Source organism: Xenopus tropicalis, chromosome 2, assembly GCF_000004195.4.
Source record: "Xenopus tropicalis strain Nigerian chromosome 2, UCB_Xtro_10.0, whole genome shotgun sequence".
Classification (NCBI taxonomy): domain Eukaryota; kingdom Metazoa; phylum Chordata; class Amphibia; order Anura; family Pipidae; genus Xenopus; species Xenopus tropicalis.
Window position 1 is genome coordinate 73,909,592 of NC_030678.2, and position 26,456 is coordinate 73,936,047.

At 39.4% G+C, this 26,456-nt stretch overlaps 2 protein-coding genes and 1 long non-coding RNA gene across 6 annotated transcripts in view; 2 read left to right on the forward strand and 1 right to left on the reverse strand.

The window, feature by feature from the left end:
• The window catches only part of srgap2 (SLIT-ROBO Rho GTPase activating protein 2), a 108,133-nt gene extending 96,414 nt beyond the window's left edge, over window positions 1-11,719 (forward strand). For both annotated transcript variants that reach the window (XM_002940508.5, XM_018091543.2), the window contains 5 exons: window positions 737-816; window positions 5,679-5,730; window positions 8,280-8,429; window positions 10,004-10,322; window positions 10,865-11,719. In XM_002940508.5, the coding sequence (XP_002940554.1) occupies window positions 737-816; window positions 5,679-5,730; window positions 8,280-8,429; window positions 10,004-10,322; window positions 10,865-11,248 (985 nt within the window). In that variant the 3' untranslated portion in view covers window positions 11,249-11,719. The remainder of the gene's footprint in view (window positions 1-736; window positions 817-5,678; window positions 5,731-8,279; window positions 8,430-10,003; window positions 10,323-10,864) is intronic.
• On the reverse strand, window positions 10,322-26,414 carry LOC116408840. Its single transcript, XR_004221300.1, has 3 exons — window positions 26,279-26,414; window positions 21,766-22,440; window positions 10,322-10,425 (listed from the first exon to the last, which is right to left on the reverse strand). It is a non-coding gene; the product is annotated as an uncharacterized LOC116408840 (long non-coding RNA).
• ikbke (inhibitor of nuclear factor kappa B kinase subunit epsilon) overlaps window positions 25,323-26,456 on the forward strand; it is a 41,965-nt gene continuing 40,831 nt past the window's right edge. For all 3 annotated transcript variants that reach the window (XM_031896876.1, XM_031896873.1, XM_031896875.1), the window contains exon 1: window positions 25,323-25,510. The gene's annotated coding sequence lies outside the window, so the exon portion shown is untranslated. The remainder of the gene's footprint in view (window positions 25,511-26,456) is intronic.

The following is a 26,456-nucleotide window of genomic DNA, read 5'->3' on the forward strand; positions in this document are numbered from 1 at the left end:
TATGGCAAAAAGTGCCCTCTAGTGACCATACTGTAAGAAGAATTTGGGTAATGGCTTTTCTATTTTACCAATTAAACATTTAAAGAATGTATCTCTCAGTCATGAAAATACATCTTGTTTTACATAGAAAGAAGCCCCATCCAGATCACTTAATTGGTTAAAAAATCTATATAACCTATATTTATTATTTTTGTTTTTTTTTTATGGAAGTGGTTCTTAGACCGTGGGTGCTTAGGGTGGTGGTCCTCAAACAAGGTTTTTAAAAAAACAAAGAAAGTCTATCTGTAACTTTAATGAGCCTGTAAAGGCTTTCAGGTGCTTTGGATATAATTCGTCAGGTGAAAAACACCACCTTTCATTTATTGACCCACTTTGCAGATCGTCAAAAATCAGAACTGCAGGCATGTTATTCAAAGTACGGACTAGAAATCAAACACAAAACACACATAAAATTATATATGCTTCAAAAATCCTGTGACCGAACTCACTATCCTTGAATACACTGGGCTGGGTGGAAACGCATTCTAAGTAATTGGTTGTAGGTGTATAATGTTTTGTAACTCATTTAATAATCTAAACAAGCTATGTTTTTTTCTCTTTATTTTGCATAATTTTTTGATCATTTGGTTTCTTCTCTAAATCTGTATTATACAAGACCATCTTTTAAGAATGTCATAAACATTGTATGTGGCTTTTTTTAAGAGTGAGGTTTTTTTTGTTTGTTTTTTTGCTGCAGTGAGAGTTCTCACAGTGAGCCAATCTCAGCAGATGACAGCGTGTTGGATATTACAGCTGAAATGCAAAGTACAGAAGAGGGTGAGTAACTGCTACCTTTATAGCAGTAGGTATCATCAGGTTCATATACAAACATGGCCATCATTCGTCCCTAGAGCAACCAATAAGATTTTGGCATTTTATTGGTCTAGAAATTAGAACATTAAAAGCAAAGTGCTGATTGGTTACAGGAGAGGGGCACAGATTATTGATACAGGGAGTTTTCGTCAATGAGGCTATGTGAGAATTTTAACCTAGGCAGTACTCCTGTAGGGGGTAAGAGTAGAATCAGAATAGTCGATTCCCTAAATACATATGTTTCAGTATAATAAACAAATTAAAATATAATAACACAAAGTTATGTGTTTTCTGCACAGGGGCATGGCTTTAAGGACAATGATACGCACTGGCATTTTGTCAAATTGCAGTGACAAAGTACCAGACATTGTATTTAGTCACTTCTCATATTGGAAATAGCTGGGTTTATTGCAAAAGTGAGAAAAGTTTCCTTAAAAATGTAGTACGGGTATTCAGATGGTACTTCAGATGGTATTTCTCTTTACTTGTACTTTATTTGTACCATTATTTCTTTCTGCTGTTGGCATCTGACAATTAAAAAGACAACAAAATGCCTTTTTTTCTGCTGCAAGAAACTTTATATTATTCAGGGACTAGTGGGAAGCAAAGGATGTAAAAGCTCTAATTAAAGGTAGTCAAATGGATAAACATAACATTATACATTTATACTTACCTATATGTCTTTACTATGCTAAAAATTTGTAATATGCCAAGATGTTAGACTGTTGTGTTACTCTGCACTCTGTACCTATGTTGATAAAATTATTTAGAGCAGGCACACAATTAATTTCTTCTCCCCGATTCTACCACAGTTATGCATCCCCAACCACGCTCTACCCATTAAACTGCAGCACTTTCTCTCAGTTAGGGTGCACTGTTTTATTACAGTGCCGACAGGAAATTTTAACTGTAACATACATTCTTACTGCCTGCTGATTTCTCTTTAAATAACAAGCGAAAGCTATACTGCTGCTGTATGTGCAGCTGCAAATCCAGTATGGATTGCATTAGTGTAACATAATGCAGCTGGCAGTGGTAGTGTCAAAGATAAAAATTCTTGTCAGCACTGCTGTGACAGAGAGCAGCACACCCTAATGTACAGGGAGACAGTGCTGGTGTTAAACATAACAAGTATGGTAGCCGCATTGGAAGAGAGGGCCTTTTTTCATAGGGGAATAAGAAAAACAAGATTAGACATAGAGGAGAAGGATGATAAAGCAGAAGGAAAGTAACTTAAGAGATTGAAATAAGGTTAAATGGCTGCTGCAGCATATTTTTATGACCACTACAATGTAGTATGTAGCTGGATGAACTTTCCCAGTACAGGTATGGCTGGGACCTGTTATCCAAAATGCTCACCCGTAGGTGGGGATATCGGGAGAAGATCCACTCGCTTGGTGACCTCGCCAGGCAAGTGGATCTCTACGTGTATGGCCACCTTTACTAACCAGCCTAACAGATGTCTGGCCAATTTGCAGCCATATACCGGTTAGGCAGGCCACTAGGAAGAACCCATAAATGGGCGGGTAATCTGCTGGCTGAACTGAGTCTGATGGGGCTGGGACCAAATCAGCAGCTAATATTTGGCAGCTTTATATTCTCAAAAAACTATTGTAGGTGAAGGTAAGTCGACTGTATAAATGCAGGATTATGTATAAAAAGTGCATGGCTACCATATGGACATAGCATGGCATTATAAAAAATGTATACTCAGTGCAAGGTAGCAATGCTAAACGCTGCACTGCTGTGTGGCCCAGTTATACTACTACTGTGGGCATGGATTTGATTCCAAGCAGGGTAATAGTAGAAAACCAATTTGTTAGTACAAGGTATGGGACCGGTTATCCAGAATGCTTGGGACCTGGGGTTTTCCAGATAAGGGATCTTTCCTTAATTTGAATCTCCATAACTTAAGTCTGCTAAAATTTTATTAAATATTGAATAAACCCAATAGGATATTTTTGCCTCCAATAAGGATTCATTATATCTTAGTTGGGATCAAGTACAAGGTTCTGTTTTATTATTACAGAGAAAAAGGTAATCATTTTTAACAATTAGAATTATTTGCTTATAATGGAGTCTGTGGGAGAAGGCTTTTCCGTAGTTCGGAACTTTCTGGATAACGAGTTTCCCGATAAGGGATCCTATACCTGTACCTCTTATTTGGCAAATGTATCAGTACAACATTTTTTTGGGATTTTCCCTTTTTATCTGTATGAACAGCAGGAGGTAAGTAAATCACAATAAATACAAATGCAACCCCTTCTCCAAGAAAGCACAGATTAGTTCTGCATTTCTCACACAAATTAACAGCCATTCAAAAAAAGTCTTAAGTATAACTGCAATTTCTGGTGACATATAGCAGTGATGTACACCAATCACGCAGTCAGTTTCAAAGTTGCCACCTGCTTTGCCACCTATATGCCTGTAGGGCCCCAGTCAAAATTTAAAAAGCATACTGCCCAATAGTACTCCTATTGTTTAGTAAAAAAGCCACACTTTTGGCTCACCTAATCAAATATTTACTCAGTCAGACTTACTTTACATTTCTAGAACAGGCAGCCATCTCTAAAAAGGTATTCTCCCTTCCTTTCCATCCTTGCTTCATACTGCACATGTGTTTCATTCCCTCCCCCCCCTCCCCTCTGCCAGATCAGCTTCTGATTGGCTGGTGGGCATGTGTAGCTCAGGAGACAGGATCAAGTTACACACATGCTCAGAGAATAGGAAGGCTGCTGCTGGCAGCCTACAGGAAGGACAGAGAGATTTCAGTGATGTCACTGTAGTCTTCACACTGCTGTAGGCTGCCAGCACCATATCTCAGAGAAGCAAGCAGGGATCTGGGAATTTAGATATGCAGTAAGTACTTAAAAAGAATGCCTTTAGACTTACTTTTAATTTATATTAACATTTCATTGTCCTTTAAATGTTATCTGAGTTTTTACCAATAAATTGCTAAAATATTTAGATTTATTCTGTTGGTTTTCAAATACAGATATGGGATCTTTTAACCAAAAACCTGATATCCAAGTTCCATGAAGGCAATCTCCCATACAGTCCAAATATTTTCAAACTTTCTTAAAGGAGGGCTGAACCCCAAAGATGAATATGGCTAGAAATGCCATATTTTATATATTAAGCTGACCGCACTAGCTTAAAGTTTCACCATCTCTATAGTATTTATTATATTGGTCTTACAGTTGTCGCGGGAGCTTCCTGTCATGAATTCTGTTAGAACTGTGGGCCAGTGCACATAATCAGTGTGCTCTGAGCAGCTGTTACAGCTAAGCTTAGGGGTTATTGCAAATCATCAAGCAAAAAATGAGACTAGCCTATCAATATAAGATGATGCTTCAGGTCTGATGCTAATTGCGCTGGTTTCTATATTCCATATACATACCCCCAACTGTCCCGCTTTCCGCGGGACAGTCCCGGTTTTTATAGCACATCCCGCTGTCCCGGATAGTTCAATGAATGTCCCGCATTTCCAGGACATTCATTGAACTATCAAGCACAGCGGGATGCGCTGGCTGTACCGGCAACGCCGGCTTCTTCTGCTGCTCTGCAACTTGTGCAGCGGTGACAGGCTCTTTTATATGGTTGCGCCCCTGGGTACGTATGACGCCATACGCATGGGGCGCAACCTTATAAAAGGGCCTGTCACTGCCGCATAAGGAGCAGAGCCGCAGAAGAAGGAGCGGCTGTGTACGGCGGGGGCTACTGTGTAAGCGGGGGGCTACTGTGTACGGGGGGGGCTACTGTCTATGGGGGCTATTGGGGGCATTGTCTATGGGGCTATTGGGGGCATTGTCTATGGGGCTATTGGGGGCATTGTCTATGGGGGCTATTGGGGGGCATTGTCTATGGGGGCTATTGGGGGGCATTGTCTATGGGGGCTATTGGGGGCACTGTGTATGGGGGCTAATGTCTGTGGGGTCAATTGGGGGCACTGTCTATGGGGGTGTACTGTCTATGGGGGGCACTGTGTATGGGGGTCCTGTCTATGGGGGCACTCTGTATGGGGGTACTGTCTATTGGGCCATTGTGGGCACTGTGTATGGGGGGGGGGCAAAAATGGTACATAGTTATAACTCAATTATAACTGACTGCCTTCTCTCTATATTTGTATTTTATATGTAGGAGTTGTTATATTGTTTTCCTTAGGCAGTACAGTATGAGGGTATAGTACATTTTGCGTCTGATCCCACCATTTCAACTATATAAAAGAGTATTTTTTGAAAAAAAAATGGGGTGTGGTAATTGGGGAGTGACCACAAAAGTGGGCGTGGTCAAAAATTAGCCGCGCTGCGCGCATCAAATCTTTTTGTCCCTCTTTTCATTTTTCAAATGTTGGGAGGTATGCATATATACAGTATAGAGTCAGCTCCTAAGCTCAGCAAGTGACAGCAGCACAGAGCATGTGCAGTGAATCAGCAGAAAAGAAGATGGGGAGCTACTGGGGCATCTTTGGAGGCACAGATCTTCCCTGCTAAAGAGTTGCGGTTGTTTTGTGCTGGTACAGAACATTTCAACCCTTTAGTGAAATTTAGTTTTCCTGTAAAAAGTTATTTCCTTTTTCTCTGTCAGTTAAAAAAGTTGTTTAGCAGGCATGGAAATTACAGAAATGCCCCTGACATTTTCTATACTGTATACACATTATATACTAAACATACTATATACTGTACTGTGTTAGTGGATATATCAAAATGATATGTAAATCCTGTAATGGATGAAATTCATGAATGTAATGCTATATGTATTAATGCAATTTTGCTAACTTACTTTCTGTTTTATTAAATGTTTTATTTTTTTCCCATCACATATAGGTTACCATACCAACAGCACTGGATATAGCAGCAGGAGGATACTAACTGGAAGGTATGTGCTAAAATCAGCAGTGTACTTCTTGACTTCGCTTTGGCAGATTTTGGGTGTTACAGCTATGATAGTTTCCTGGGAAAGAATGTGTTAAAATTACTTTATTCGCCTTAGGTTACTCAAGAATGACTCCATATTCATTCAGGCTTATAATACATACTTGCTTATTGTGATCAGATCAAAAGCCAGTGGACCATTATTCTTTAAACCATCTTTCAAAGTTAAAGATCAGCCATAAGACAGCTTTGGCAAGGGTATTCTCAGAGCTAGATGCACAACCAAATGCAAAACATTTTTTGTGAATGGCAGTATGAATGACTGTATAACTGATTTCATTTATTCCCAGAATGTGAAATGTGTAGTAGTTCTACAGAGAGTCCAGCAGGTGTCAGTAGATGCAATGATTAGTGTTTTATATACCTTAATTCATAGAGTACTAAAGTAGTGCTTTACTTTTTCTTTTATCTCCTAGTATTTATATTGTGCCAATATATTGTATTGTATATATAGTATTTATATTGCGCCTTCAGTTTCTTTGTACAGCTTGTACACATTGGCTGCAAAACATCATGGATTATTTATGACTGCAAAGCACAGTTGTGTTGGTGCAAATTTTACTGCAGTTATTGGTCACTGACCAGTCTTTAAAAGTACTTGTGTATAAAGCCACTCTTTGCACTTGTACTCAGCCCCACTACTTCGGTGCTGCCCCTTATTGTTCGGCAGTCTGCTTAAATGCGCTTAAAATTGTGCTTTGGGTGGGGGGGGTAAACTGGCAGTTTTCAGAAAATTAATCATTGATTCATTCACTGTGGGTAGTTAACCTAGGCAGGCAGGGCTTTATGTGGCAGTTATATTGCCCACACCGGAAACTGTCATTCAGTGTGCTGTAACTGTTTGATAAATGAGCTCCTCTTATGGGAGCTTACTGTGAGAGGACAGGGTGTCTATAAAAGTTAATAATTTAAAAAGATGATGGCTCTGATACCAAGGGAAGAAGTAAGGTTTATCAGTGTGTTACTCTGGCTTACAAAGGTTTTAGAATCTCAGAATTTTATATTTCTGTTACATTTGCTGTGTTTCAAGTGTATATGCCTCTTGCATGGCCTGTAGTTTAATAAATTTCAAGAATGTGGCAGCTACTGCTGTGTTCTATTGCTGTGTTTTGCCAGGCTAAAAATGAGCCATACAGTAGGGCTTTCTGTTTTTATGTTGGATTAAGGTGTATCAGAAATTACTCTCATTATTCTTTTGAACATTTGATAATAGATAAAAAGATTGTGTGATTGGTGGGTCAGGAAATAAATCGGCCTATAACTAGTGCAAATATTTTATGCCTTCGGCCCCAACATCTGGTTTTAAGCCCTGTGCTGCAGAAAATGATTTAAAGTGGAATATATTATAAGAAATGCCACAATAAATATTTAACTATATCCTTATAAACTGTGTTTAGTGGTGTATTCAGTTACACGTAGTTGTGCCACAAGATTCTTTGATAGTGATACTTGTGTACCTGTATTATAAAAAATTTAAAAAAAAGTAACCCTACTTTGGGTTGCAGTATACCCCCTTTTTTAAGATGAGTTCAATGATTAGGGCTTGACCATACTTTTTGCCTATTGTTATTTCTTGAGCTAAACAGAGAAAACAAACATTGAAGCTACAGATTACCATAATGGACTCTGCTCTGGTATCAAATATGATGCAGCTTCCATTTCCCTGTTTGCCCTGTTAAGCTCAAGATATAACAAAAACCATAGATTTTTTTATTATTAAAACAATAGGCAAAAATGCAGAAACCCTATTCATTGGACGCTGCTTCCTGTCTTCTCTCTTTATATGGCCATGAAACTCCTTGGTGACTTCTAATGCTTATATTGTACTATAAGCTCTTACATTATTCCCTACATATACCAAAATATACGCTTTTTTCACAGCACAAATATTAAAACATTAATTTTACATATGCAAAGCTGCCATGCTGCTTATCTCCTAACTTACTAGTTTAGTGTCCCTTTAGGGCAAAGACAGATGGGGCGATTAGTTACAATTTAAAATCCAGTTGTGGCAACTAATCGCCACCGCTAACCATAATGATGATTGTACCTAGTGGTAGCGCCGACTTGTATATTTATGTATGGAGGTTAGTTGCTGCGACTTTGTCGTCTTTGCCCTTAGAAACCTGTGTGCAGCACTTCAAGTAGCTACAATTTTAGCTGCTGAGAAATCAGAATGTTGTAACCTCAGTGGAAGATGTTATTACTTACAGAACGCATATGATCAAAAAGCAAAAAGGAATCAAACAGCTCCAGGCAGCAAGTGAAAACTGCAGTGAATTTAAATTCACTGCAGTTTTCAATTGCTACCTGGAGCTGTTTGATTCCTCTTTGCTTTTTGATCATATGATATACTGTCAGGGTGGTTCACAGACTCCTGGAATCTGCAGCCGTATACTTCTGAGTATTTGTGCTGAACTATAACCCCAAAATTTTTTGTACTTACAGAACGCAGTAGCATGTCATGGGCCCTTTCTTTTCTTTATTTTTCAGTGAAGACCCTTCAAGCGAGAGGTCAAGCCCTCGATCTGAACCTGAGCAGTGCTCTGAGCCACTTCATGAGGAGAAAATCACAGCAAGAGCCACTCTCAGTTGTGCCGCAGGGAGCCACGTGGCTGATATCTACCTTGCTAATATCAACAAGTAAGTTGAAACCTCATGCCAGAACTGGACTGGGATGCCAGAGTCCCACCAGAGAACCGTAGACCACTATTCAAACTATTTTTCATCCACTTCTTACTTAGTCTATATATTTTCCTAGTTTTTTTTCTTTACGTGCTATAATCTATTCTTCTTTATATTTAGTCGATTTGTTCCCTTAGAGAAAATGACCATGAAGCAGGCCAAATGGCTAGCAACAGGAGGGCCCACTGACACCTGAGCCCACTGGGAGTTTCCCTGGTATCCCTGTGGGCCAGTCAGTCACTGTGCCAGAACCTATAAGGCAATTTATGAATGATGTAGAACCAAAAAAAAAGTTAAAGTTTTTATTTTTTTCCCTCCACATATTGATAAACCCCACTCCTCTGGTAAAGGTTTTTTTTTTTCTTTCCCTTTTCTATTTGCCAAGTAACCATATGTTCAATGTATTATTTGACTTTTCTTACCAAGCTTGGATGAAGTGGATCTTCCTCTACTTACAAACTTGCTTAGTTTATCTCCCTGGCAGTCTGGTCACAACCTTGCTTATCATGTCACTCCCTTAAGGTGGCCATACACGCACCGATAATATTGTACGAAACCGATGGTCTCACGAAACATTGTCAGATCGCCACGTGTATGGCCAGCTTTAGCCCTCAATCTTGTTATAAAAAAACTGGTCTGGTGTCATTGGGAGCATGGGCTTTCAAAGGAGCTGGAAATGGGACTTTCAGTAGCACTGACATTTTTAGGTTTTCACGTAGCCTTCTCATAAACAGAAAACATTAAAAACCATCCAGCCTGCCATTACAAATACAGGTATAGGATCCGTTATCCAGAATGCTCGGGACCAAGGGTATTCCATATAAGGGGTCTTTCCGTAATTTGGATCTCCATTCCTTAAGTCTACTAAGAAATCAATAAAACATTAATTAAACCCAATAGGACTGTTTTGCTTCCAATAAGGATTATTTATATCTTAGTTGGGATCAATTACAAGGTACTGCTTTATTACTATAGAGAAAAAGAAAATCAGTTTTAAAATTCTGAATTATTTGATTAAAATGGAGTCTATGGGAGACGGACTTTCCGTAATTCGGAGCTTTCTGGATAATGGGTTTCCGGATAAGGGATCCCATACCTGTACATCGATACAAAACTACTCCAGCAAAGATTTTCCCTTTTCAAAATTAGTACCTTTTACCTGAAACCTAAATTTAAACAAAAAAAACGTTTTTACATGTTATTGGATCTGTTCATTAGTATAGTCTTGCAGACGCAGAAAGGCCTATTCTAAAAATATAAACAGTATTTATATTGACTCGTGGCAAGAGTCTTTTGGTATAGGAATGAATTTATTCAGCATACAAAGACTGTGCTTTGTTACCTATACATTTTAATCACAGCTTACTTAGATATGTCCATCAGTGAGAAGGAACAATGCAGGGGGTGTCCTCACAATGTAATAAAATCAACAACAGACTAAACAGCTTCCAGACTATTTGTGTATACACTTAATAAGTCCTCCAGAAGTATATTCCAGTTGAACCTACCTATTTCGAATCTTCCTTTTGCAGGCAGAGGAAGAGGCCAGAATCTGGAAATATTCGGAGAACCTTCCGGCAGAGTGACAGTGTCTCTAGTTCTGATACATCAGAGCCAGCCTCTCCTGGAGGATCAGTACGACCTGCATCTCAGCCTGTCATGAGCCAGAATTTCTCCAGGGAGGCTCCAGACCGCTGTTCCATTAGTGGACATGGCACAGTCAGCAGCATTAGTCGTCACTCGTCTCTCAAGAACCGGGTGGATAGCCCTCAAATACGAAAAGCAATGGTTGCAGGAAGGTCAAAGAGCTTCAACAATCACCGCCCACTCGACCCAGAAGTCATTGCTCAGGTAGAAGTCAGTGGTTGGCTTTGCTGTACAATTTCACATAATTTCACAGTGAATGTAAACTTGAACTCATGATAGTAGAAGGTCCTTGTGCAATCAGCTGTACCTGTTAAAATATTATTTGTAATGTGACTCATATTCATAAGTGTTATGTTATTTATTTTGAAAACTTACCGCATTGTCTACTATAATAAAAAGGTTTCTTATCATAATGATCTAAACCCATAGTAACAAACTAATTATTTAGGGTATGGAGTAAAGTCAAAAACAAGCAATGTGATGAGAAATATCAGGATAATGCTGCTTACACAATTGACTGCTCAGTGTGTATGCGTGTGTGTGTATGTTGGCCTTGGCGGGTAGACCAATAGGCTTTTATCTGGACCACATTCGCCAATTTTGTTTCCTGGCACTGCCTAGTAGTAACAGGGCCTAAACACATAGTTGGTTGAATTCTTTTTTGCAACACCATTCAAGATAATGGTAATACTACCTATTATATATATGGTAATAATTATTTTCTCTCCTCCATTTATCCTTCACAGGACATTGAAGCTACCATGAACTCTGCCCTTAATGAGCTCCGGGAGCTTGAGCGCCAAAGCAATGCCAAACATGCCCCTGATGTGGTACTGGACACCTTGGAGCCTCTAAAGACCTCTCCTGTGGCTGCCCCTAATTCTGAGCCTTCCAGCCCCCTCCATGCGCAGTCCCTGAGGGATGTGGAACCTAGTTTCCAGCGAAGCTCCAGCTCAGCTAGCGATATCACCTGTTCTTTCCGTACTGCCAAATCTGTACGGCTTCCCCCATCTCGACCTCCAGCCACAAGGCCTAAACCTAGTGTGTTCCCCAAATCTGGGCCCCAAGCTGCAAGTGGAGTCAATTCTACATCCAGTCAGCAGCCTCCTGACAAGTCTTGTCCGGTGTGAGGCTGGGTGTGGGGACGTCACTGTGAAATCAATGTTAAATCTTCAGTGTGTAAATAGAGACTGGAGGGTCATAAGAAGCCTTAAAATAAAGGCAGGGGAGAGATTAAAATGGAAATAAAACTGAAGGAGGAGTCAGTCCCATACAGGACCAAAAAGAAGAAAAAGCTTAGTGCAAGCTATTTAATTGGTCAGTCCAACTCAGGACAGAAGTGACCGCATGGATAGCATGATGTTTAATGCGTTAGCGGTCAGTCCGACTTGTGTAGCAATGTGATCAAAGGACAGCCACACGTTTAATCAGTTAATGGGACAGTTCCAAAGCTAAACTACATGAGCTACCAACTGGGTTCAAAATATTGTTCAGTGTATGAAACTGTCCCTGTGTTAGTTACTAGTTAGGATTCAACTGTAGCAACTGCACCAAAATTTGACCAGGGTAAGTTTTTAGGATCACATGTTGTTTTTAAGCATCAGCCATACAGTTGTGTCACAAAGTATGTCACTGCTATAAACCTTTTTCCCTTATATAAGGGATTGTTATGCTGTCATTTTTGACAAGTTACTAAAATCTTTAAGAATGGTTCATATGCCTTAAATGATCCTGTATTTACAGGTGGTGTTTCTAAGGATCTTTCTTTGGCTCTAGATTCATATAGCCTGCCTAGTGTCTGTTAAGTGATTCTGCCAGGGCAACAGTAGCTGTTTCAAGCCTGTAGTTTGTTCCAGACATGGTAAGCAAAGAAGCTCTCCTAGTACAGGACCATACAATGCAAATGTAACTTATCTGTACTGGTTCCTGTATTATCTCTCTATTATACATGCTGGCAGTACTGTTATTCAGTTGTATGGCCATTGTTTATTTCTGCTGCTGGAATCCCTTTAGGGCTCTGGCACACGGGGAGATTAGTCGCCCGCGACAAAACTCCCTGTTCGCGGGCGACTAATCTCCCTGAGTTGCCTTCCCCTGCCATCCCACCGGCGACAATGTAAGTCGCCGGTGGGATGGCACACGCGGCGGCGCGAAATCGCCGAAAAAGACTTGCAAGGCTTTTCCGGCGATTTGTGCGAAATCGCGCCGCTGCGTGTGCCATCCCACCGGCCACTTACATTGTCGCTGGTGGGATGGCAGGGGAAGGCAACTCGGGGAGATTAGTCGCCCGCGAACAGGGAGTTTTGTGGCGGGCGACTTATCTCCCCGTGTGCCAGAGCCCTTAGGGTGAAGACACACAGAGCTACTAATAGCAGCTACTTGTCGTAGCTACTAAGATTTACTGATAATTGTCTCTACGTGTGTTTTAGCAGAGGCAATTCTCAGTATTGTCTATGGCAGGGTATTTTCTGAAGTTTAGTAGCCATGAAAATGTAGCTGCTACTAGTAGCTCAGTGTGTCTTCACCCTTAATTGCTTTTGATCCAGCAAGGGACGTTGCTTTGATTTTGTACTTACCTCCTTGTATATGGAGGATGCTTCTGTAACAGAAGATATATCGTAGCTGTAGCAGCCCAGTCAGCTGCAATGTTCTTTGCTCCATCTGCTGAGGGATTCTTGGAGCTATAGTTTAGCAGTAGTAGACACCCCCAATTTGACACGAAAGGAGCACAACATTAACTTGGCCCTGATAGCATATTTGGTTTTTGGATGCCATTTAGATATAAACTTCTTAAGATGGTTTTGATTTTAGAATTTTGCTTTGAGGTTGAATTCTTTACTCTTTTTTAAAATACAAAAACTCATTGACTATGTGTTATAAAGGGAGGGTCATGTAATTCATTTTCTCTTAAAGGAACAGTAACACCAAAAAATGAAAGTGTATAAAAGTAATTACAATATAATGTACTGTTGCCCTGCATTGCTACAACTGGTGTGTTTGCCTCAGAAAGACTACTATAGTTTATATAAACAAAGCTGCTGTGTAGCCATGGGGGCAGCCATTCAAAGGAGAAAAGGCACAGGTTACTTAGCAGATAACAGATAAACCCCCATTATATGGGGCTTATCTACTTGTTATCTGCTATGTAACCTGTGCCTTTTCTCATTTTTTCCAGCTTGAATGGCTGCCCCCATGGCAACACAGCAGCTTATTTATATAGTAGCTTTTCTGTAGCAAAAACACCAGTTTTTTTGCAGAGCAACAGCACATTATATTTTAATTACTTTAAAACACTTTAAAAATTGTCTGGCTTCCTATATCATTCATCATATCATTTTTAGGCCAGTTTAATCTTGCAAATGGAGAATTCCCTGCAATTCCCATCTTTTAACAGTGCACACAGAGTCAGACCAAGCCTTGGGCACCTGGGCAGCCTCCTGGCACAGCTCCAGTGTGTGCTACCCCCACCACCCTGTAGAGTCACCGTGCATGTGCACACACTTTCACGCACTCGTGGTGGCTCTGCAGGGGGTGGCGGGAGTGCACACTATATAGGAGCCGACAAGCAGCAGTAGGGAACAAAGGCCCAAACTAGGGGTAGGCAAAGGATGAAGTACGTGCCTTGCACCTCCATGGTTGTGCCCTAGACACATGCCTCTTCTGCCTACCCCTAGTCCCGGCCCTGAGCGCACAATTTGTTGGAAAACCAACATTGCAGGTGGCTCTAGTCCTTAAAAGATAAGTAAGCCCTTTATCATAAAAGGCCCTAAAGAGACTATACAGCCCCTAGAATAACATGCCTTTCTTCCTACACTCAGTCTCAGTAAATTCTGTATCACAAGCAGTTCTCTCTGCTATTTTCTAGTCTAGCATGAAGCCCCACCCCCTTTTCTTTGCTTAGCACTCCTACTCTCTCTGATTGTGAAGATGGTCTAAGAGGGGTCTACTGCGCATGCTTGCTCGACTGCTCCAATGGAATCAATTAGGCATGTGCAGTTGACACCTCTTCAACCATCAACACAGTCAGAGAGAGGAAGAGTGCTCAGCAAACAAAAGGGGGTGGAACTTCACACTAGACTAGGAAGTAGCAGAGAAATATGTTTGTGATACAGAATTTACATGAGAATGAGTGTAAGGGGGAAAGGAAGTCATTTTAGAGGTAGAAAAAAAGGTTTACTTACTCTATAGCACCTAAAGAACTAATAAATTACACTGTTTCTTTAGGTCAAGTTTGCTTTCACTGAAACAGGGCATAGTCTGTTATATATAGGAATACATAGTCAACTGCTTTAAATTAACCATGAAAATAGAAATGTATTGCCTTTAGCAAAACTACCTATAATGGGTAAGGCCAAGAAAGGGCTGTTTTTTTTTTTAGTAAGGATTCATTCATTCATTGAGGGGATATTTGGGGAGAAGTATCATATTTGTACCCCTAGATATTCTTTGAACTATTGCTTAATTACAGACAACCAATGTTTTCCTATATCTGTCACCTTGGTATCAGCTAAAGGGAGCCCTGATTAAAAAGGTTGAACCTGCAGCTAAACATATTAAACAAACAGTTTGGAAAGTTGCAATTCAGTTAAAGGAGAACTAAACCCTAAAAATCAATATGGCTAGAAATGCCATATTTTATATTATAAACTGACTGCACTAGCTTAATGTTTCATTATATTTATAGTAGTAACGATATAGGTTGTTACAGTTGACACAGGAGTTCCCCCGAAACTATCCAGGACAGTGCACATGCTCAGTGTGGTCTGAGTGGCTGTTGAGAAGCTGAGCTTAGGGGTCGTTGCAAATTATCAAGCAGAAAATGAGGGCTGTCTGTTATATAAAATGATGCTACAGGGCTGATAATTCAATTTTGATGCAGATGCCCTGGTTTTAGATCTGTCATGTAATGTGAAGCTGAATGAATTACTAATCAGCTTTTTACGGTTACATATATATTCTATTTATGCAGTATATTTTGAGTCGGTCCCTAATCTCAGTAACTGACAACAGCACAGAGCATGTGTAGGGAAGTAGCAGAAAAGAAGATGGGGAGCTACTGGGGCATCTTTGGAGGCACAAATCTACCCTGCTAAATGGTTGTGGTTGCCTTGGGCTGGTACAGAAACCCAAAACCTAATGTACAACATTTCTGCCCTACTTCTTTAGTTAGGCTTTAGTTCTCCTTTAAGGATGAGTAGATGGGAGCCTGACTTTCTTTGACTTGGCATTGGTTGGTTTTCAGTTTGTCCTGTGTAATGTTAACGTGTTACAAAAAAATGATTTCCACCACCAGATACAGTTACAATAACCTACCCTTCACTGAAGCCTTGACTGCAATATGTGCCCTTTGTACTACCCAGGTAGTCAAATTGACTATCCATACTTGGGTTTAAATAATGAAGAGCTTTTGTGATCAATTTCTTGATTTTCTCAGCTCTAACAATTCAGACTTTTAGTATTCCTGTTAAAGGAAGTTAATTTAATAAGCAGCCACAAAGGAAAACATGGCTACAGGCACTTTCCTGAAGTCTCACAGCAAGCTGGAATGCTGTAGGTATCTTCTGAGCAATCTTTATCACATTCTCAGTGCTTCACAATTAAAAAGGAGCCACACCATCAGCAGCAATATATTTTTCTAACCATTAGCATGCAAGAAGGGACCAGTTCTGTGTATAGTATCTACACAGTAGGGAAGTACTGTTCAGTTGTATTGATACAAACCTGCAGGCCAGATTTAAGGCAAAACATTTTTGTCTTTTTTTACACATTTAGCTCAATCAGCAAAAAAAAGGCTTCTTAATGAGAATTTGTTGGAAATAAACTGTGATTATGAGAGTCTTTTAGGTAACATTCTGAATCTAAATAATGTCCCTTAATGAAATGTCATGCAGAATAACACTGGAAAAGTGATTGTTTTATCACCCTGTTGTGGGATTACATTGTTATACTTCATCAAAAGCTGTAAATGTAACAGAGTAGCAGCAGTTATATCTTTCTCCTCTCAGGTGAAACAAAATGGAATGTGCTAAACTAACCTGACACTACATAGAGATACAGTAGCATTCTCAGTGTTAGGCGATTTACCTAATACACACAACACTTAATAAATATTTCACTTAGCATAGCTATAAGGCTATAGGCTGCACGTGGCAATGATGGCTACTCTGTGGCAATTTATTAACAGAGAATGCTGGGAAATTTAAAACAACACTTTATATAACCAGAATAAGATTTTTTGTTTAATAAATGCACTGCCACAGTTTGGTTTTCACTAGACCATGGTGCTTGAAGAACACGTTATCACAATTTATAGCCATTGTTTGTTTATATGTGAAGCTTTTTATTTCTTATAGTACCAGATAACAAGTCACCACTAAGCAGACTCAACTCAAGATTGACCTTTAAGTTTTTGATTATTCTCAAGTCTGTGACCTATTTGGCAGTTGGAGAGTTCTAACCTGCATAATGTGTGTTGTTCTGCCAGCAATAGCAAGAAGGGCTTTGGGGTTTTCCTGATAATCTGAATACCCTAAAATAGTGATTAAAATGGATAGTGTAAGAACTGAATATTAGAGTATGATATGTTACATCAGATAAATGGATGAGGCAGGCATTTAGAGGGGTAGTGCATGCAGTTCATATGGAACCCACCCCTGCAGTGAAAAAAAATAACCGCTACCAAAAGGCATTTTTGTAGTATGCTCCTTATTGTAACAGAAGAATGCACATTTTCCTTGCAAACAGTTAGGTAAAATGTGAGGAATATAGAGTTCATCTGGAATGCTATTCATGGCAAGCACATCTCAAAAGCAGTGCATGCAATTAGAAATATATGATGTTCTGCTCTACTCTCAGAGTAACTATATACTTGTGTATACTAGTGTTCCAAAATGTAAGTGTATGGAAAGAATCTTATATAGGTTTTCAGCCAATAGAAGCCCCTTACTTCAAGAAAACATCTAGCTATAAACTTTTGAGTTGTGATAACCTGCAATAATAATTAATATGTATAAAGGAATTTTCTGCCGTAGCTGCTTATGTGTACAGAGCATGCATTTTCTAAATATTTGCTGCTATGCATTTTTGTGGAGTTGCCATATTGCTTAAAAAGTAAAGATGACCATTAGCTTCTTCATAAATAACATTACCATGTGAAGCCACTAGTGGTGCTATAGCTAATGTTGACTGTGGAGAAATTCCATTTTTTTTTATCTGAGGCAGCAGTGTGTCAGCTCCAAGTTATATATAATGCATATATGCAAAGAGGCTATGTTCTGTAACCAGCCAGCTATGTGTTTAAGTTAAAATCTTACACTATAAAGAGAGTATCTTTCCCTTTCTGTCTTGTTCCAGAGGGGGATACTACATACTTCTGTCTCTGGTGACATACGGGTTGCAAGTCTGTCTCCTGCATAAATTGGTCTCACTCGTTTTTCCTTTTCTTCTGATCATATCCTGCAGGGAACCTTCATTTTTTTAGCATATATTTTGGGAAAGTGAGCACCAATCTAATATTGTGCTCTCTGCAATAAATCAGCACAGTACATCAGCTTTTATATGGCACTTTGACCACTGAAATGCAGTGTTTTGGTATTATTTTTCCTTGTTTAATTTTATTTTGTATAATTTCTGTTTCGGGAGTGATGTCATCCATTGGATGAATGATGCCGTTGTGTAGAAAAATGTTCCTGTCATATGTAACACTCATATATAAATGCCATTTACACGTGGTCTCCCACTTCCCCTCACCTTTCAAACACCACAACAACAAGAAGAGCAATGTTTTCACAACTGGAAAAAAAATGTAAGTCTGTTTTTGTGCTTTGTATTCTCCCTATTCCCAGGCTGACTGGTGGATAAGTTTAATGTGGAAACTATTCAATAAACTGTGTTTTTAGATAAATATCTGTGTGCTTTTTTACATCGGTGAGTGAAACTCCAACTCTTTATAGGAGTGACTTTATCAGTGGCATAACTATCTATACAGCAGACCCCGCGGTCGCAGGGGGTGGTGTGTAATAAAGGGGGCCCTGACCGCAAGGCGCGGGGGAGGAGGAGGAACTGGTCGTATTGGGCCCCTTCAAAAGATTTTTTTTGAAGAGGGGCCCGGCCCAACAAAGTTACCTTGCTAGTTTGCATGTAGCACACATATTGTACCACAAGCAGCTGCTGTCTCTTGTAACACTAAATTCAGTTTTAATGTATAGTGGTATAGTAACTGTGTTGGGCAATTTAAGAGAGTCTGTATATAATACATAGTATACAAGATTTGCAGCTGTTTCTCTTTCAGGAGCATATCAGAATATAAATGTCAGAGAATACTCATCAGCTGGGAGCATGATTCAGGCAGTTCTACATGCTTGGTGCGCTGTGAGAACAAAGCACTTAGATGAGTATTAGGCGGCATTTCGTTTAAGAAGTAGTCCAATACACCCGGTACAAAATTTTCTCCTCTGGCAGATCCCAGGTGTAGTCCATTGTTTTTTGGCCCATTTACAAATAAGCTGCTAGTTTCATGGTCCCAGAAGACAAAGCTGGATCAGTTACTCTTTATCTAAAAGTCTGAATTTTTCCAGTTTCCTGGTATCCTGGTCTTTTGTGAGGTGCATATATGAGCAAAGCAAAACACCAACCTGAGGGGGCCCTATAAAATTTCCCTTTGAATAATTGCAAATACAAAAAATACGTATCACCCTCCCAAAGTTGACCCGACAGTTTGCAGAAGCAGATTAGCATTTAAACATGTAGAAAATGTTAGTAGTATGCCACCCTTTAGACTACAGATACATAAAATAACATCTTATTGTACTTGACGTGCCTTTTTCCAAAGATAACCTTGCATTGAAAAGGAAAAAAAAAACCCATGTGGCAAAGCCCATATAAAAGGTTAGCATTATATTAGCAGTGAAACCTTGACATTTTGCAGAAATGCATACAACTTAATGGGATGGCAAATTTACATTGCAGTTAAGCTGGTTTGTTGAGTCGGTCCTGATTGTGCTCTGGGTTTTGTGCAGGCTACCTGCTCCTCACAAAATTATACCAGCACAAAAGTTTGCTTGTCCCTAGCAGTGCCAGTTGGAGAAACTACAATTACCTTATCAATAACTACTGAAAACTGATTAAATGATTCACTTGTCATATCTCCTGAACCTTATACACAAGGGATAACATACTGCTACTGTAAAATCTAAACATATTGTTGTTTTGTTACCTTTGGCTGTGTAGATCCCTGAAATGTTGTTCTTTGTGGCAAACTTGCTTAATAGGTGAGTGTAAGACAATTTCTATCTGAAACTGATGTCTAATGGTGGCATGCCCACGCACCCAGAAGTAGTACAATTGGTAATTGAGTGCACATTCATGGTGTGGGTTATTTTCCCTATACTCATGTATTTCTGTGTAATTGTGATGCATGTCCTATACTACTGCTCAGACTACATATTAGCGTCCATCTTGAGGGGAAACCCCAGTGTTTCTAGCTTTGTTAGACAGCATAATCTGCATGTACTGTAAGTAATTGTATAATATGGCATTTTGTACAGTACTATACATAATGGGGGCCATTTACTAACGGTTGGATTTTTATTTTCCAAATCAGATTTTTTAGGGTTTAAAGTCACCAAAAAAAAACTTTTTGGAGAAAAGAAAATCTTTCTTTGCTTTGAATTCTTAGAGGCTTTCAGATTTTTAATGCTGCTTTTTGTGCAACAATTTGAATAAGTCATGGTTATTGTGCGACAAGTCCAGAAAGTCAGTTTGTGACTTTTTCCCGCATGTGCTTTTTCAGTTCAGAATTTTTGATAAGTGTCAGCCATTTGTGAAAATGAGTTTATTCAAATTTTTATTAAAAAAAATGAAAAAAAGTTGGGGCTTAGTAAATTTGCCTCCACGTGTATGAGAAAGACATCTGTTTTGGAGCTTATTGAAACTGAAATCAAAATTGGGTTGCGACTGTGGCACTAATTGAGGATGAATATGCAGGTTATGTTTCTTGTTTTGTGTCTTCGGAGATTGACACATATTAGGGTATATTTCACCTGCACTCTACATGTACTTTTGAGTTTTATATGTAATGACTCTTACTGAAACAAGGGAGGGGATGGTTTAGGACAAGGCTACACTTAAGGATTTTATCCTATTTTGATCTCAGAAAGCATAATCCTTTCAATCTCAGGAATTTCTAAAGATAAACCAGTTACCTGCTTGCTTGTTTTTTCTGTGCTCCCCCTATGTTTGGGCCTGCAGGTCCCATGATAGCTGCTCAGCCTTACCTGTAGCCTTTACATTGTTGGGCTGCATTCCTAACATAGGTGCTTTAAAGAGAAAAAAATACTTCCTTTTTGACATGAGCTAATTTAGTTGGGTTTAGGTAGAACACTTAATAAATATAAATGTATATTCTTTTACAGAGAATAACCTGATTCCACAGATTGAAAGGAAACCATGATACTCCTATAAACCATTTCCCAACCCTGCTGGAGACTCGGTGTCATGCCAACTCTTAACTGACCTTGTGATGTAAGGAATTCTAGAACTTAAAGGAACAGTAACACACCACAAAATGAAAGTGTTTTAAAGTAATTCAAATATAATTTACTGTTGCCCTGCACTGGTAAAACTGGGGTGTTTGCTCCAGGAACATTACTACCGTTTATATAAATAAGCTGCTGTGTAGCCCCGGGGACAGCCATTCAAGCTGGAAAAAGAAGAAAAGGCACAGGTTACATAGCAGAAAACAGATAAGACATTCTGTATTCTACAGAGTTTATCTGTTATCTGCTATACAACCTGTGCCTTTTCTCCCTTTGAATGGCTGCCCCCATGGCTACACACCAGGGTATTTCTATAAATTGTAGTAGTGTTTCTGAAACAAACACACAACTTTTACCAGTGCAGGGCAAAAGTACACTATAGTTTAGTTACTGTTCCTTTAAAAGTCCCTCTGCTTTCCAGAGAATCTGTGCACCACCCACTATGGAAAGCAGAGGACTTCAAATCACAGAATCCATCACTTCACAGTGGAAAAGGGTGAGGGAGGGATTGCATTACACTGTGAGCTTAAGGGAGGTTGGTAAATGTATTTAATTTCACCATATTTTTGAGACCTGCTTTAAGTTTAAACAGCTTTAAAAGTGTACTACAAATTAGACAATAAAAGTAAAGGTCTGATTGGTTGTTGAGGGTACCTGTCTTGCTGCACTTAGCACTTGTGTTCCTAAACATGCGCATACAAATAAATGTTTCACTGGACCATGAACATGTGCTCCATTAAATCATGGGAAAGGATGCTATTGCATTCTATTTGGAATCTGGTACAATAAACCTACAATATTTATTCAAAAGTAGCTGGAATCATGGGTGTTTGCCATGTTTCATTGCATAATTATTGTTTGCCACAAGTTTTTGTGAACTATTTAACCTATAAATATTGCAAGGAAAAATATGAACATACAATGTTTCTGTTTTATCAGCTTTTATAAAGCTTTTTGTAGTATAAAACTTTTGTTTTCATCTATTTTTTTTAAAGGGAAACTATACCTGCAGAATGAATACTTAACCAACAGAATTATCATAATACATTAGCTATTAAAGGAGAAGGAAAGTTTAAATCACTGGGGGTGCCAAAGTGAATGTAATCGCTTACCTTATACCCCGGTAGGTGGTCCTGTTAGGAGAAAACAGCACCAGCCCGGTCTAGCTGCGAGACAGCAATCCTCTTCTCTGTCTTTGTTCTTTCAAATCTTGGGGCCGTGGCATGCGCAGTAGGGTGAAAATGGCAACTTTCTTGTTAAAAGTTTGGCTTTGCCCTGCGCATGCCCTTTTACATCTTTTACCTTGAGCCAGCATCTTGTGATGGTCTGTGTGTCCCTCTTAGAGGAGAACTGCTGAACAAAAAGCTAAATAACTGATGAACCACAAATAATAAAAAATGAAAACCAATTACACATTGTCTCAGAGTAACATTGTTTGCTTTATACTAAAAGTTAATTTAGTCATGAACTACCCATTTAACACCAAGTGAGAGGCTGAAACTCTCGCTCAAGGAATGAAATCTAGCATACTGTATGCTTATTCATAATATTTCACCACCCCATGGATCCATTATAAAATAAATAGAAAGCTGCAGGATGCCAGTTTGTTAGGCACCCCCAGTGACTTTAAATTTACCTCATTGAAGTCATTCTTCCATTTTATTACTTACCTCATACTCTGGCCTAGGGTAAGTAAGGCAGAGCAGGGGTCTGCATCCTCAAACTTCTTTCCAGGATCCTCCCCACCAGGTCATCTTGGTGCATGTGCACACCCAACTCTTTTGGTTCTGTAGATATACCAAGTCTTACCAGATAAGATTTCCAGGAAGTGACAGTCCACACAGGTATGATGTAAGACAGTGCTGTCCAACTTCTATGGTGCCGAGGGCCAGAATTTCTCTAGCATACATAGTGGAGGGCCGCTAATGGAAGCCAGTTTTGACCACTCCCCTTTTTAAACTGCACCCGCTTCAAACCACACCCATGTTATCACAAGAGCTTTTAAGACCATACCCACATTAATGGTGGGTGGTAGAGCAGCAAAAACCCAAATGGTTGGTGCTCAGTGTAGAGATATCACCTTTCATTCATATGTGAAAGAATTATATTATGTCATATTAAGCCATACCCTTAAATCCATATGCCTCCTTCTCCCCTGTGGATAGCACAGCAACCCCCTGCATATAATTACACACCTTAGGGGCCATATAATGAATATTTCCAAATGCTAACAGACTCCCAGAACAAACCCCTGCCTGGTTCACCTCCCACAGACAGCACAGGGCAGGCAGAGTATGGCACACAGCCAGAGTGACATAACCTGTCTGGACTATGCTGCCCATGTGTGCCATAATCTACCAACCCTAACCTGTCTGTGTGTGCCATACTCTACCTGTCCTATGCTGCCTGTGTGTGTGCCATACCCTGCCTGGACTATGCTGCCTGTGTGTGCCATAATCTACCTAACCTAACCTGCCTGTGTATACCATTCTCTACCTGTCCTGTGCTGCTTGTGTGTGCCATGTGCTGCCAGGCAGCATAGGGCAGTGACACAATGCTGAGGTGTTAACAGATGAACAATGTGGGGGGCTTACAGTGTGAGCCTGAGGTGTGAACACTGCAGGGGTTGAACAATATAGGGATCGAACAATGTAGGGATCAAAAGGTGTAAACATTACATGTTTAAACAATATACAGGGGGTTTACAGTCTTAATCTGAGGTGTGAAAAACGCAGGGGCAGTTAATCTCAGTACTGATACCATTAAAAGTTTACATAAAGGTAAGATATCAAAGCAGCCAGACAGGAGGGGGGCCACACAGAGGGCTGTCAGTTGGAAAGCACTGGTGAAGAGATTAAAGTCATATATAAATACTGGTCATATTTGCACCTGGGCAGTAACCTATGACAACCAATCATATTTTTTATTTTATTGTTCTACCTGCAGCTGGATGAGAAAAGCTAATCACTGGTTTGTTGCTATGGGTTACTGTCCAGTTGCAAATTTACCAAGTGTGTTTAGAAATGAACCCCAGTCCTATATCAACCCTGTAAATCATACAATCCAAGCAGCATAAGTCATTGTAATTTGTCTCACCTATCACTTTTTGCCATTATTTTCTTTACGTTCTGTTTCTAAAGTTTCTCAGTCACACTCGGATGACTCTGAAGGCGTTAAATAACAAGTCACATGTTTCAGTGAAATGATCAGACTTTTACATAGGGAATTTCCCCGGGCTGCTCTGCATAGTTCTACCAGTTTTACCTATTAGTAGTAGAGAAAGCTCCGCCTACAAGGTCCCTGAATGTAGAACAAGTAAGGGAAATTATTAACCCTTCTTTAACTGAAACACAAAAAAGCAACAGTTGCTAATTGCAAAAAAGAATATTCGTGAAGGCACAAAAGAATGTTGTTCTCACAGCAAACATACACACTCCGCTTGTTTTCTGTACCCATACAAAAGAAAAATTAAAGAGGAACCTAGGAAATTCTGAGATGTGAACTTTGCATTTTGGCCTTTTTCCTTTGACAAATATACAGTCCGTGTTTTCCCTTTGTCTTATGTAAAGGGAGATGTTTATTTTTATTTTTCCCCTAAATGCTATGCAGGTGTTACTGACAGCCTACAGTTTGAATCTCAGCTGCCAGTTTTTTCATTAGGGTTGCCAGCTGACTGGTATTTGACCAACTAGCACCAGGGCCAAAATGACAAATTTACCAGCAATGTAATTTTACCAAAAAGGTGCTAATCCTATGTCTCAGACTGGCTGGCTACATTCCTCCTTATTTATAGCCCATATATTTCCATATAATAAATTTAATTCAGAGAGAAAAATGTAGATCACAGTGGTCATTTATGAGCAAAACTCCTCCTTGTGTTTCACACATACACAGTATATTAAAACTTCATACCAATTACAACGTTGTAGAACCATAACCCTACTTCTGCTCCCCCATGAAGACCACATTTATTATTATAAATTAATAAAAAAGCAGTAATTAAGATTTCACATGCGATGAAGTAAGAGTTCAATAGTTCCCTCAAAAATAACCTCACCAACAACATATCCTCTGTGTGGCATTATTTAGGGCTGCCACTGCCATGGATGTTTTTTGTGTGTGCTGTGCCCATCAAAATTGCAGGTAGTGGACCTCTTATCCAGAAACTCATTATCCAGACAGTTCCGAATAACGGAAAGGCCATCTCCCACAGTCTCCATTTTACTCAAATAATTCAAATGTTTAAAATTGATTTCCTTTTTCTCTGTAATAATAAAACAGTACCTTTATCCCAATTAAGATATAATTAATCCTTATTGGAGGCAAAAGTCATATTGGGCTTAATTACTGCTGAAACAATTGTTTAGTAGACTTGAGGTATGGAGATGCAAATAAGAGAAATACCCCTTATCCGGAAAACCCCAGGTCCGCATTCTGGATAATAGATTCCATACCTGAATAAGCTTTTTTTTTTTTTTTCTTCAGGAAATAAGGATAGAAAGTAGAAACTGTGCATTATGTATGTGAAAAAAAAAGTTCCCCAACACAAATCATTCTGTGGTAGCTGGGACAGAGAAGTAGAGTTGTGACTATATACATGGGTGTGTGTCTAATGTCAGTATTGTGAAATCTTGCACTCTGCCCCTTTAAGAGGCGTGTCTCTGCAAGAAAGAAAAGGGAAACAAGGAAGTACAATATGAGAGTGCAGAAATGACAGCGTCTGTGTATAAAGTCCCGGGCAAGGGTAGGTGGGGGTGCCGCTGTGATTTATATAAACAGAGCAGATAATTAAGCAGGTCACTATACTTCTATCTGGGTTGGTCCAAGAGGAGCACTGAATCTACAGACTGTTATATGGTATGTATCTGTCTCTGATCTATCTCATAGAAACCACCACACAAACTACTGGCTATACCCTGCAGAACATACCTGATGAGTAATGTCATATTTCTACATTTAGCCCAAATGTACATCTTCTGTATGTTTTGGCAATTGATACATTTCTTCATAGCATATAGTCTATGCATGTAGTTGGGTGTTATTATCTAGTTATTTGTCCTGGACATGCAAACCTCTGTCATCCTAGGCAAGCCTGTTATTTTTTGTACACCCTACTAATATTTAACATTTTAATTAACATTTAAGCCTAAATTCACCTTCTTGCACTTCTGTTATTTTCTCATTAAGGTGGATACCCTTTAAAGCAGATTTTATCTTTCTACATGTCTTTACTTAAATAACAAGCAGAGAATGAGAGCACAGTGTATTATGTGAATGGAACATTGCTGCTATGCATAGTGTATTTACGTCTCTTAATCTGGGAACTGCCATAATGCTTGCCTGAATTGGTTTGTTCTCTGTAGATTGCAGCAAAAAAGCACAGTTTTAAAACCTCTATGGATGCTGTTCAACAACTGCCAATGGGAGATGCTTCTGAGGCAAGCACTGTGGCTGCTTCCTTTCACATTTTAGTATGTGTGCACAGAATGTTAATGCTACAGTCTATGTTGAGACCACTTACTCTCATCTCGTTAATGGAAAATAAATGAGGTACAAACATTAATAGGGTATATTTTAGTATCACAAGATGTTAGACACCCCCACACAGTAATTATAGTCGCTTACCTACTATCCTGGACTGCTCAAAAAATGCACTTGGAATCCAGGGTACTTTTCCTGTGAGTGCCCCTCTGTGATTCTTCCTTTCCTTCTCCTTTAAACAAGAGGTATTGCTTCAGGGCTGAATCATCACTGAAAAGACAAATAGTTGCTGATTTCCAATATGCCTCATCTAGATTTTGTA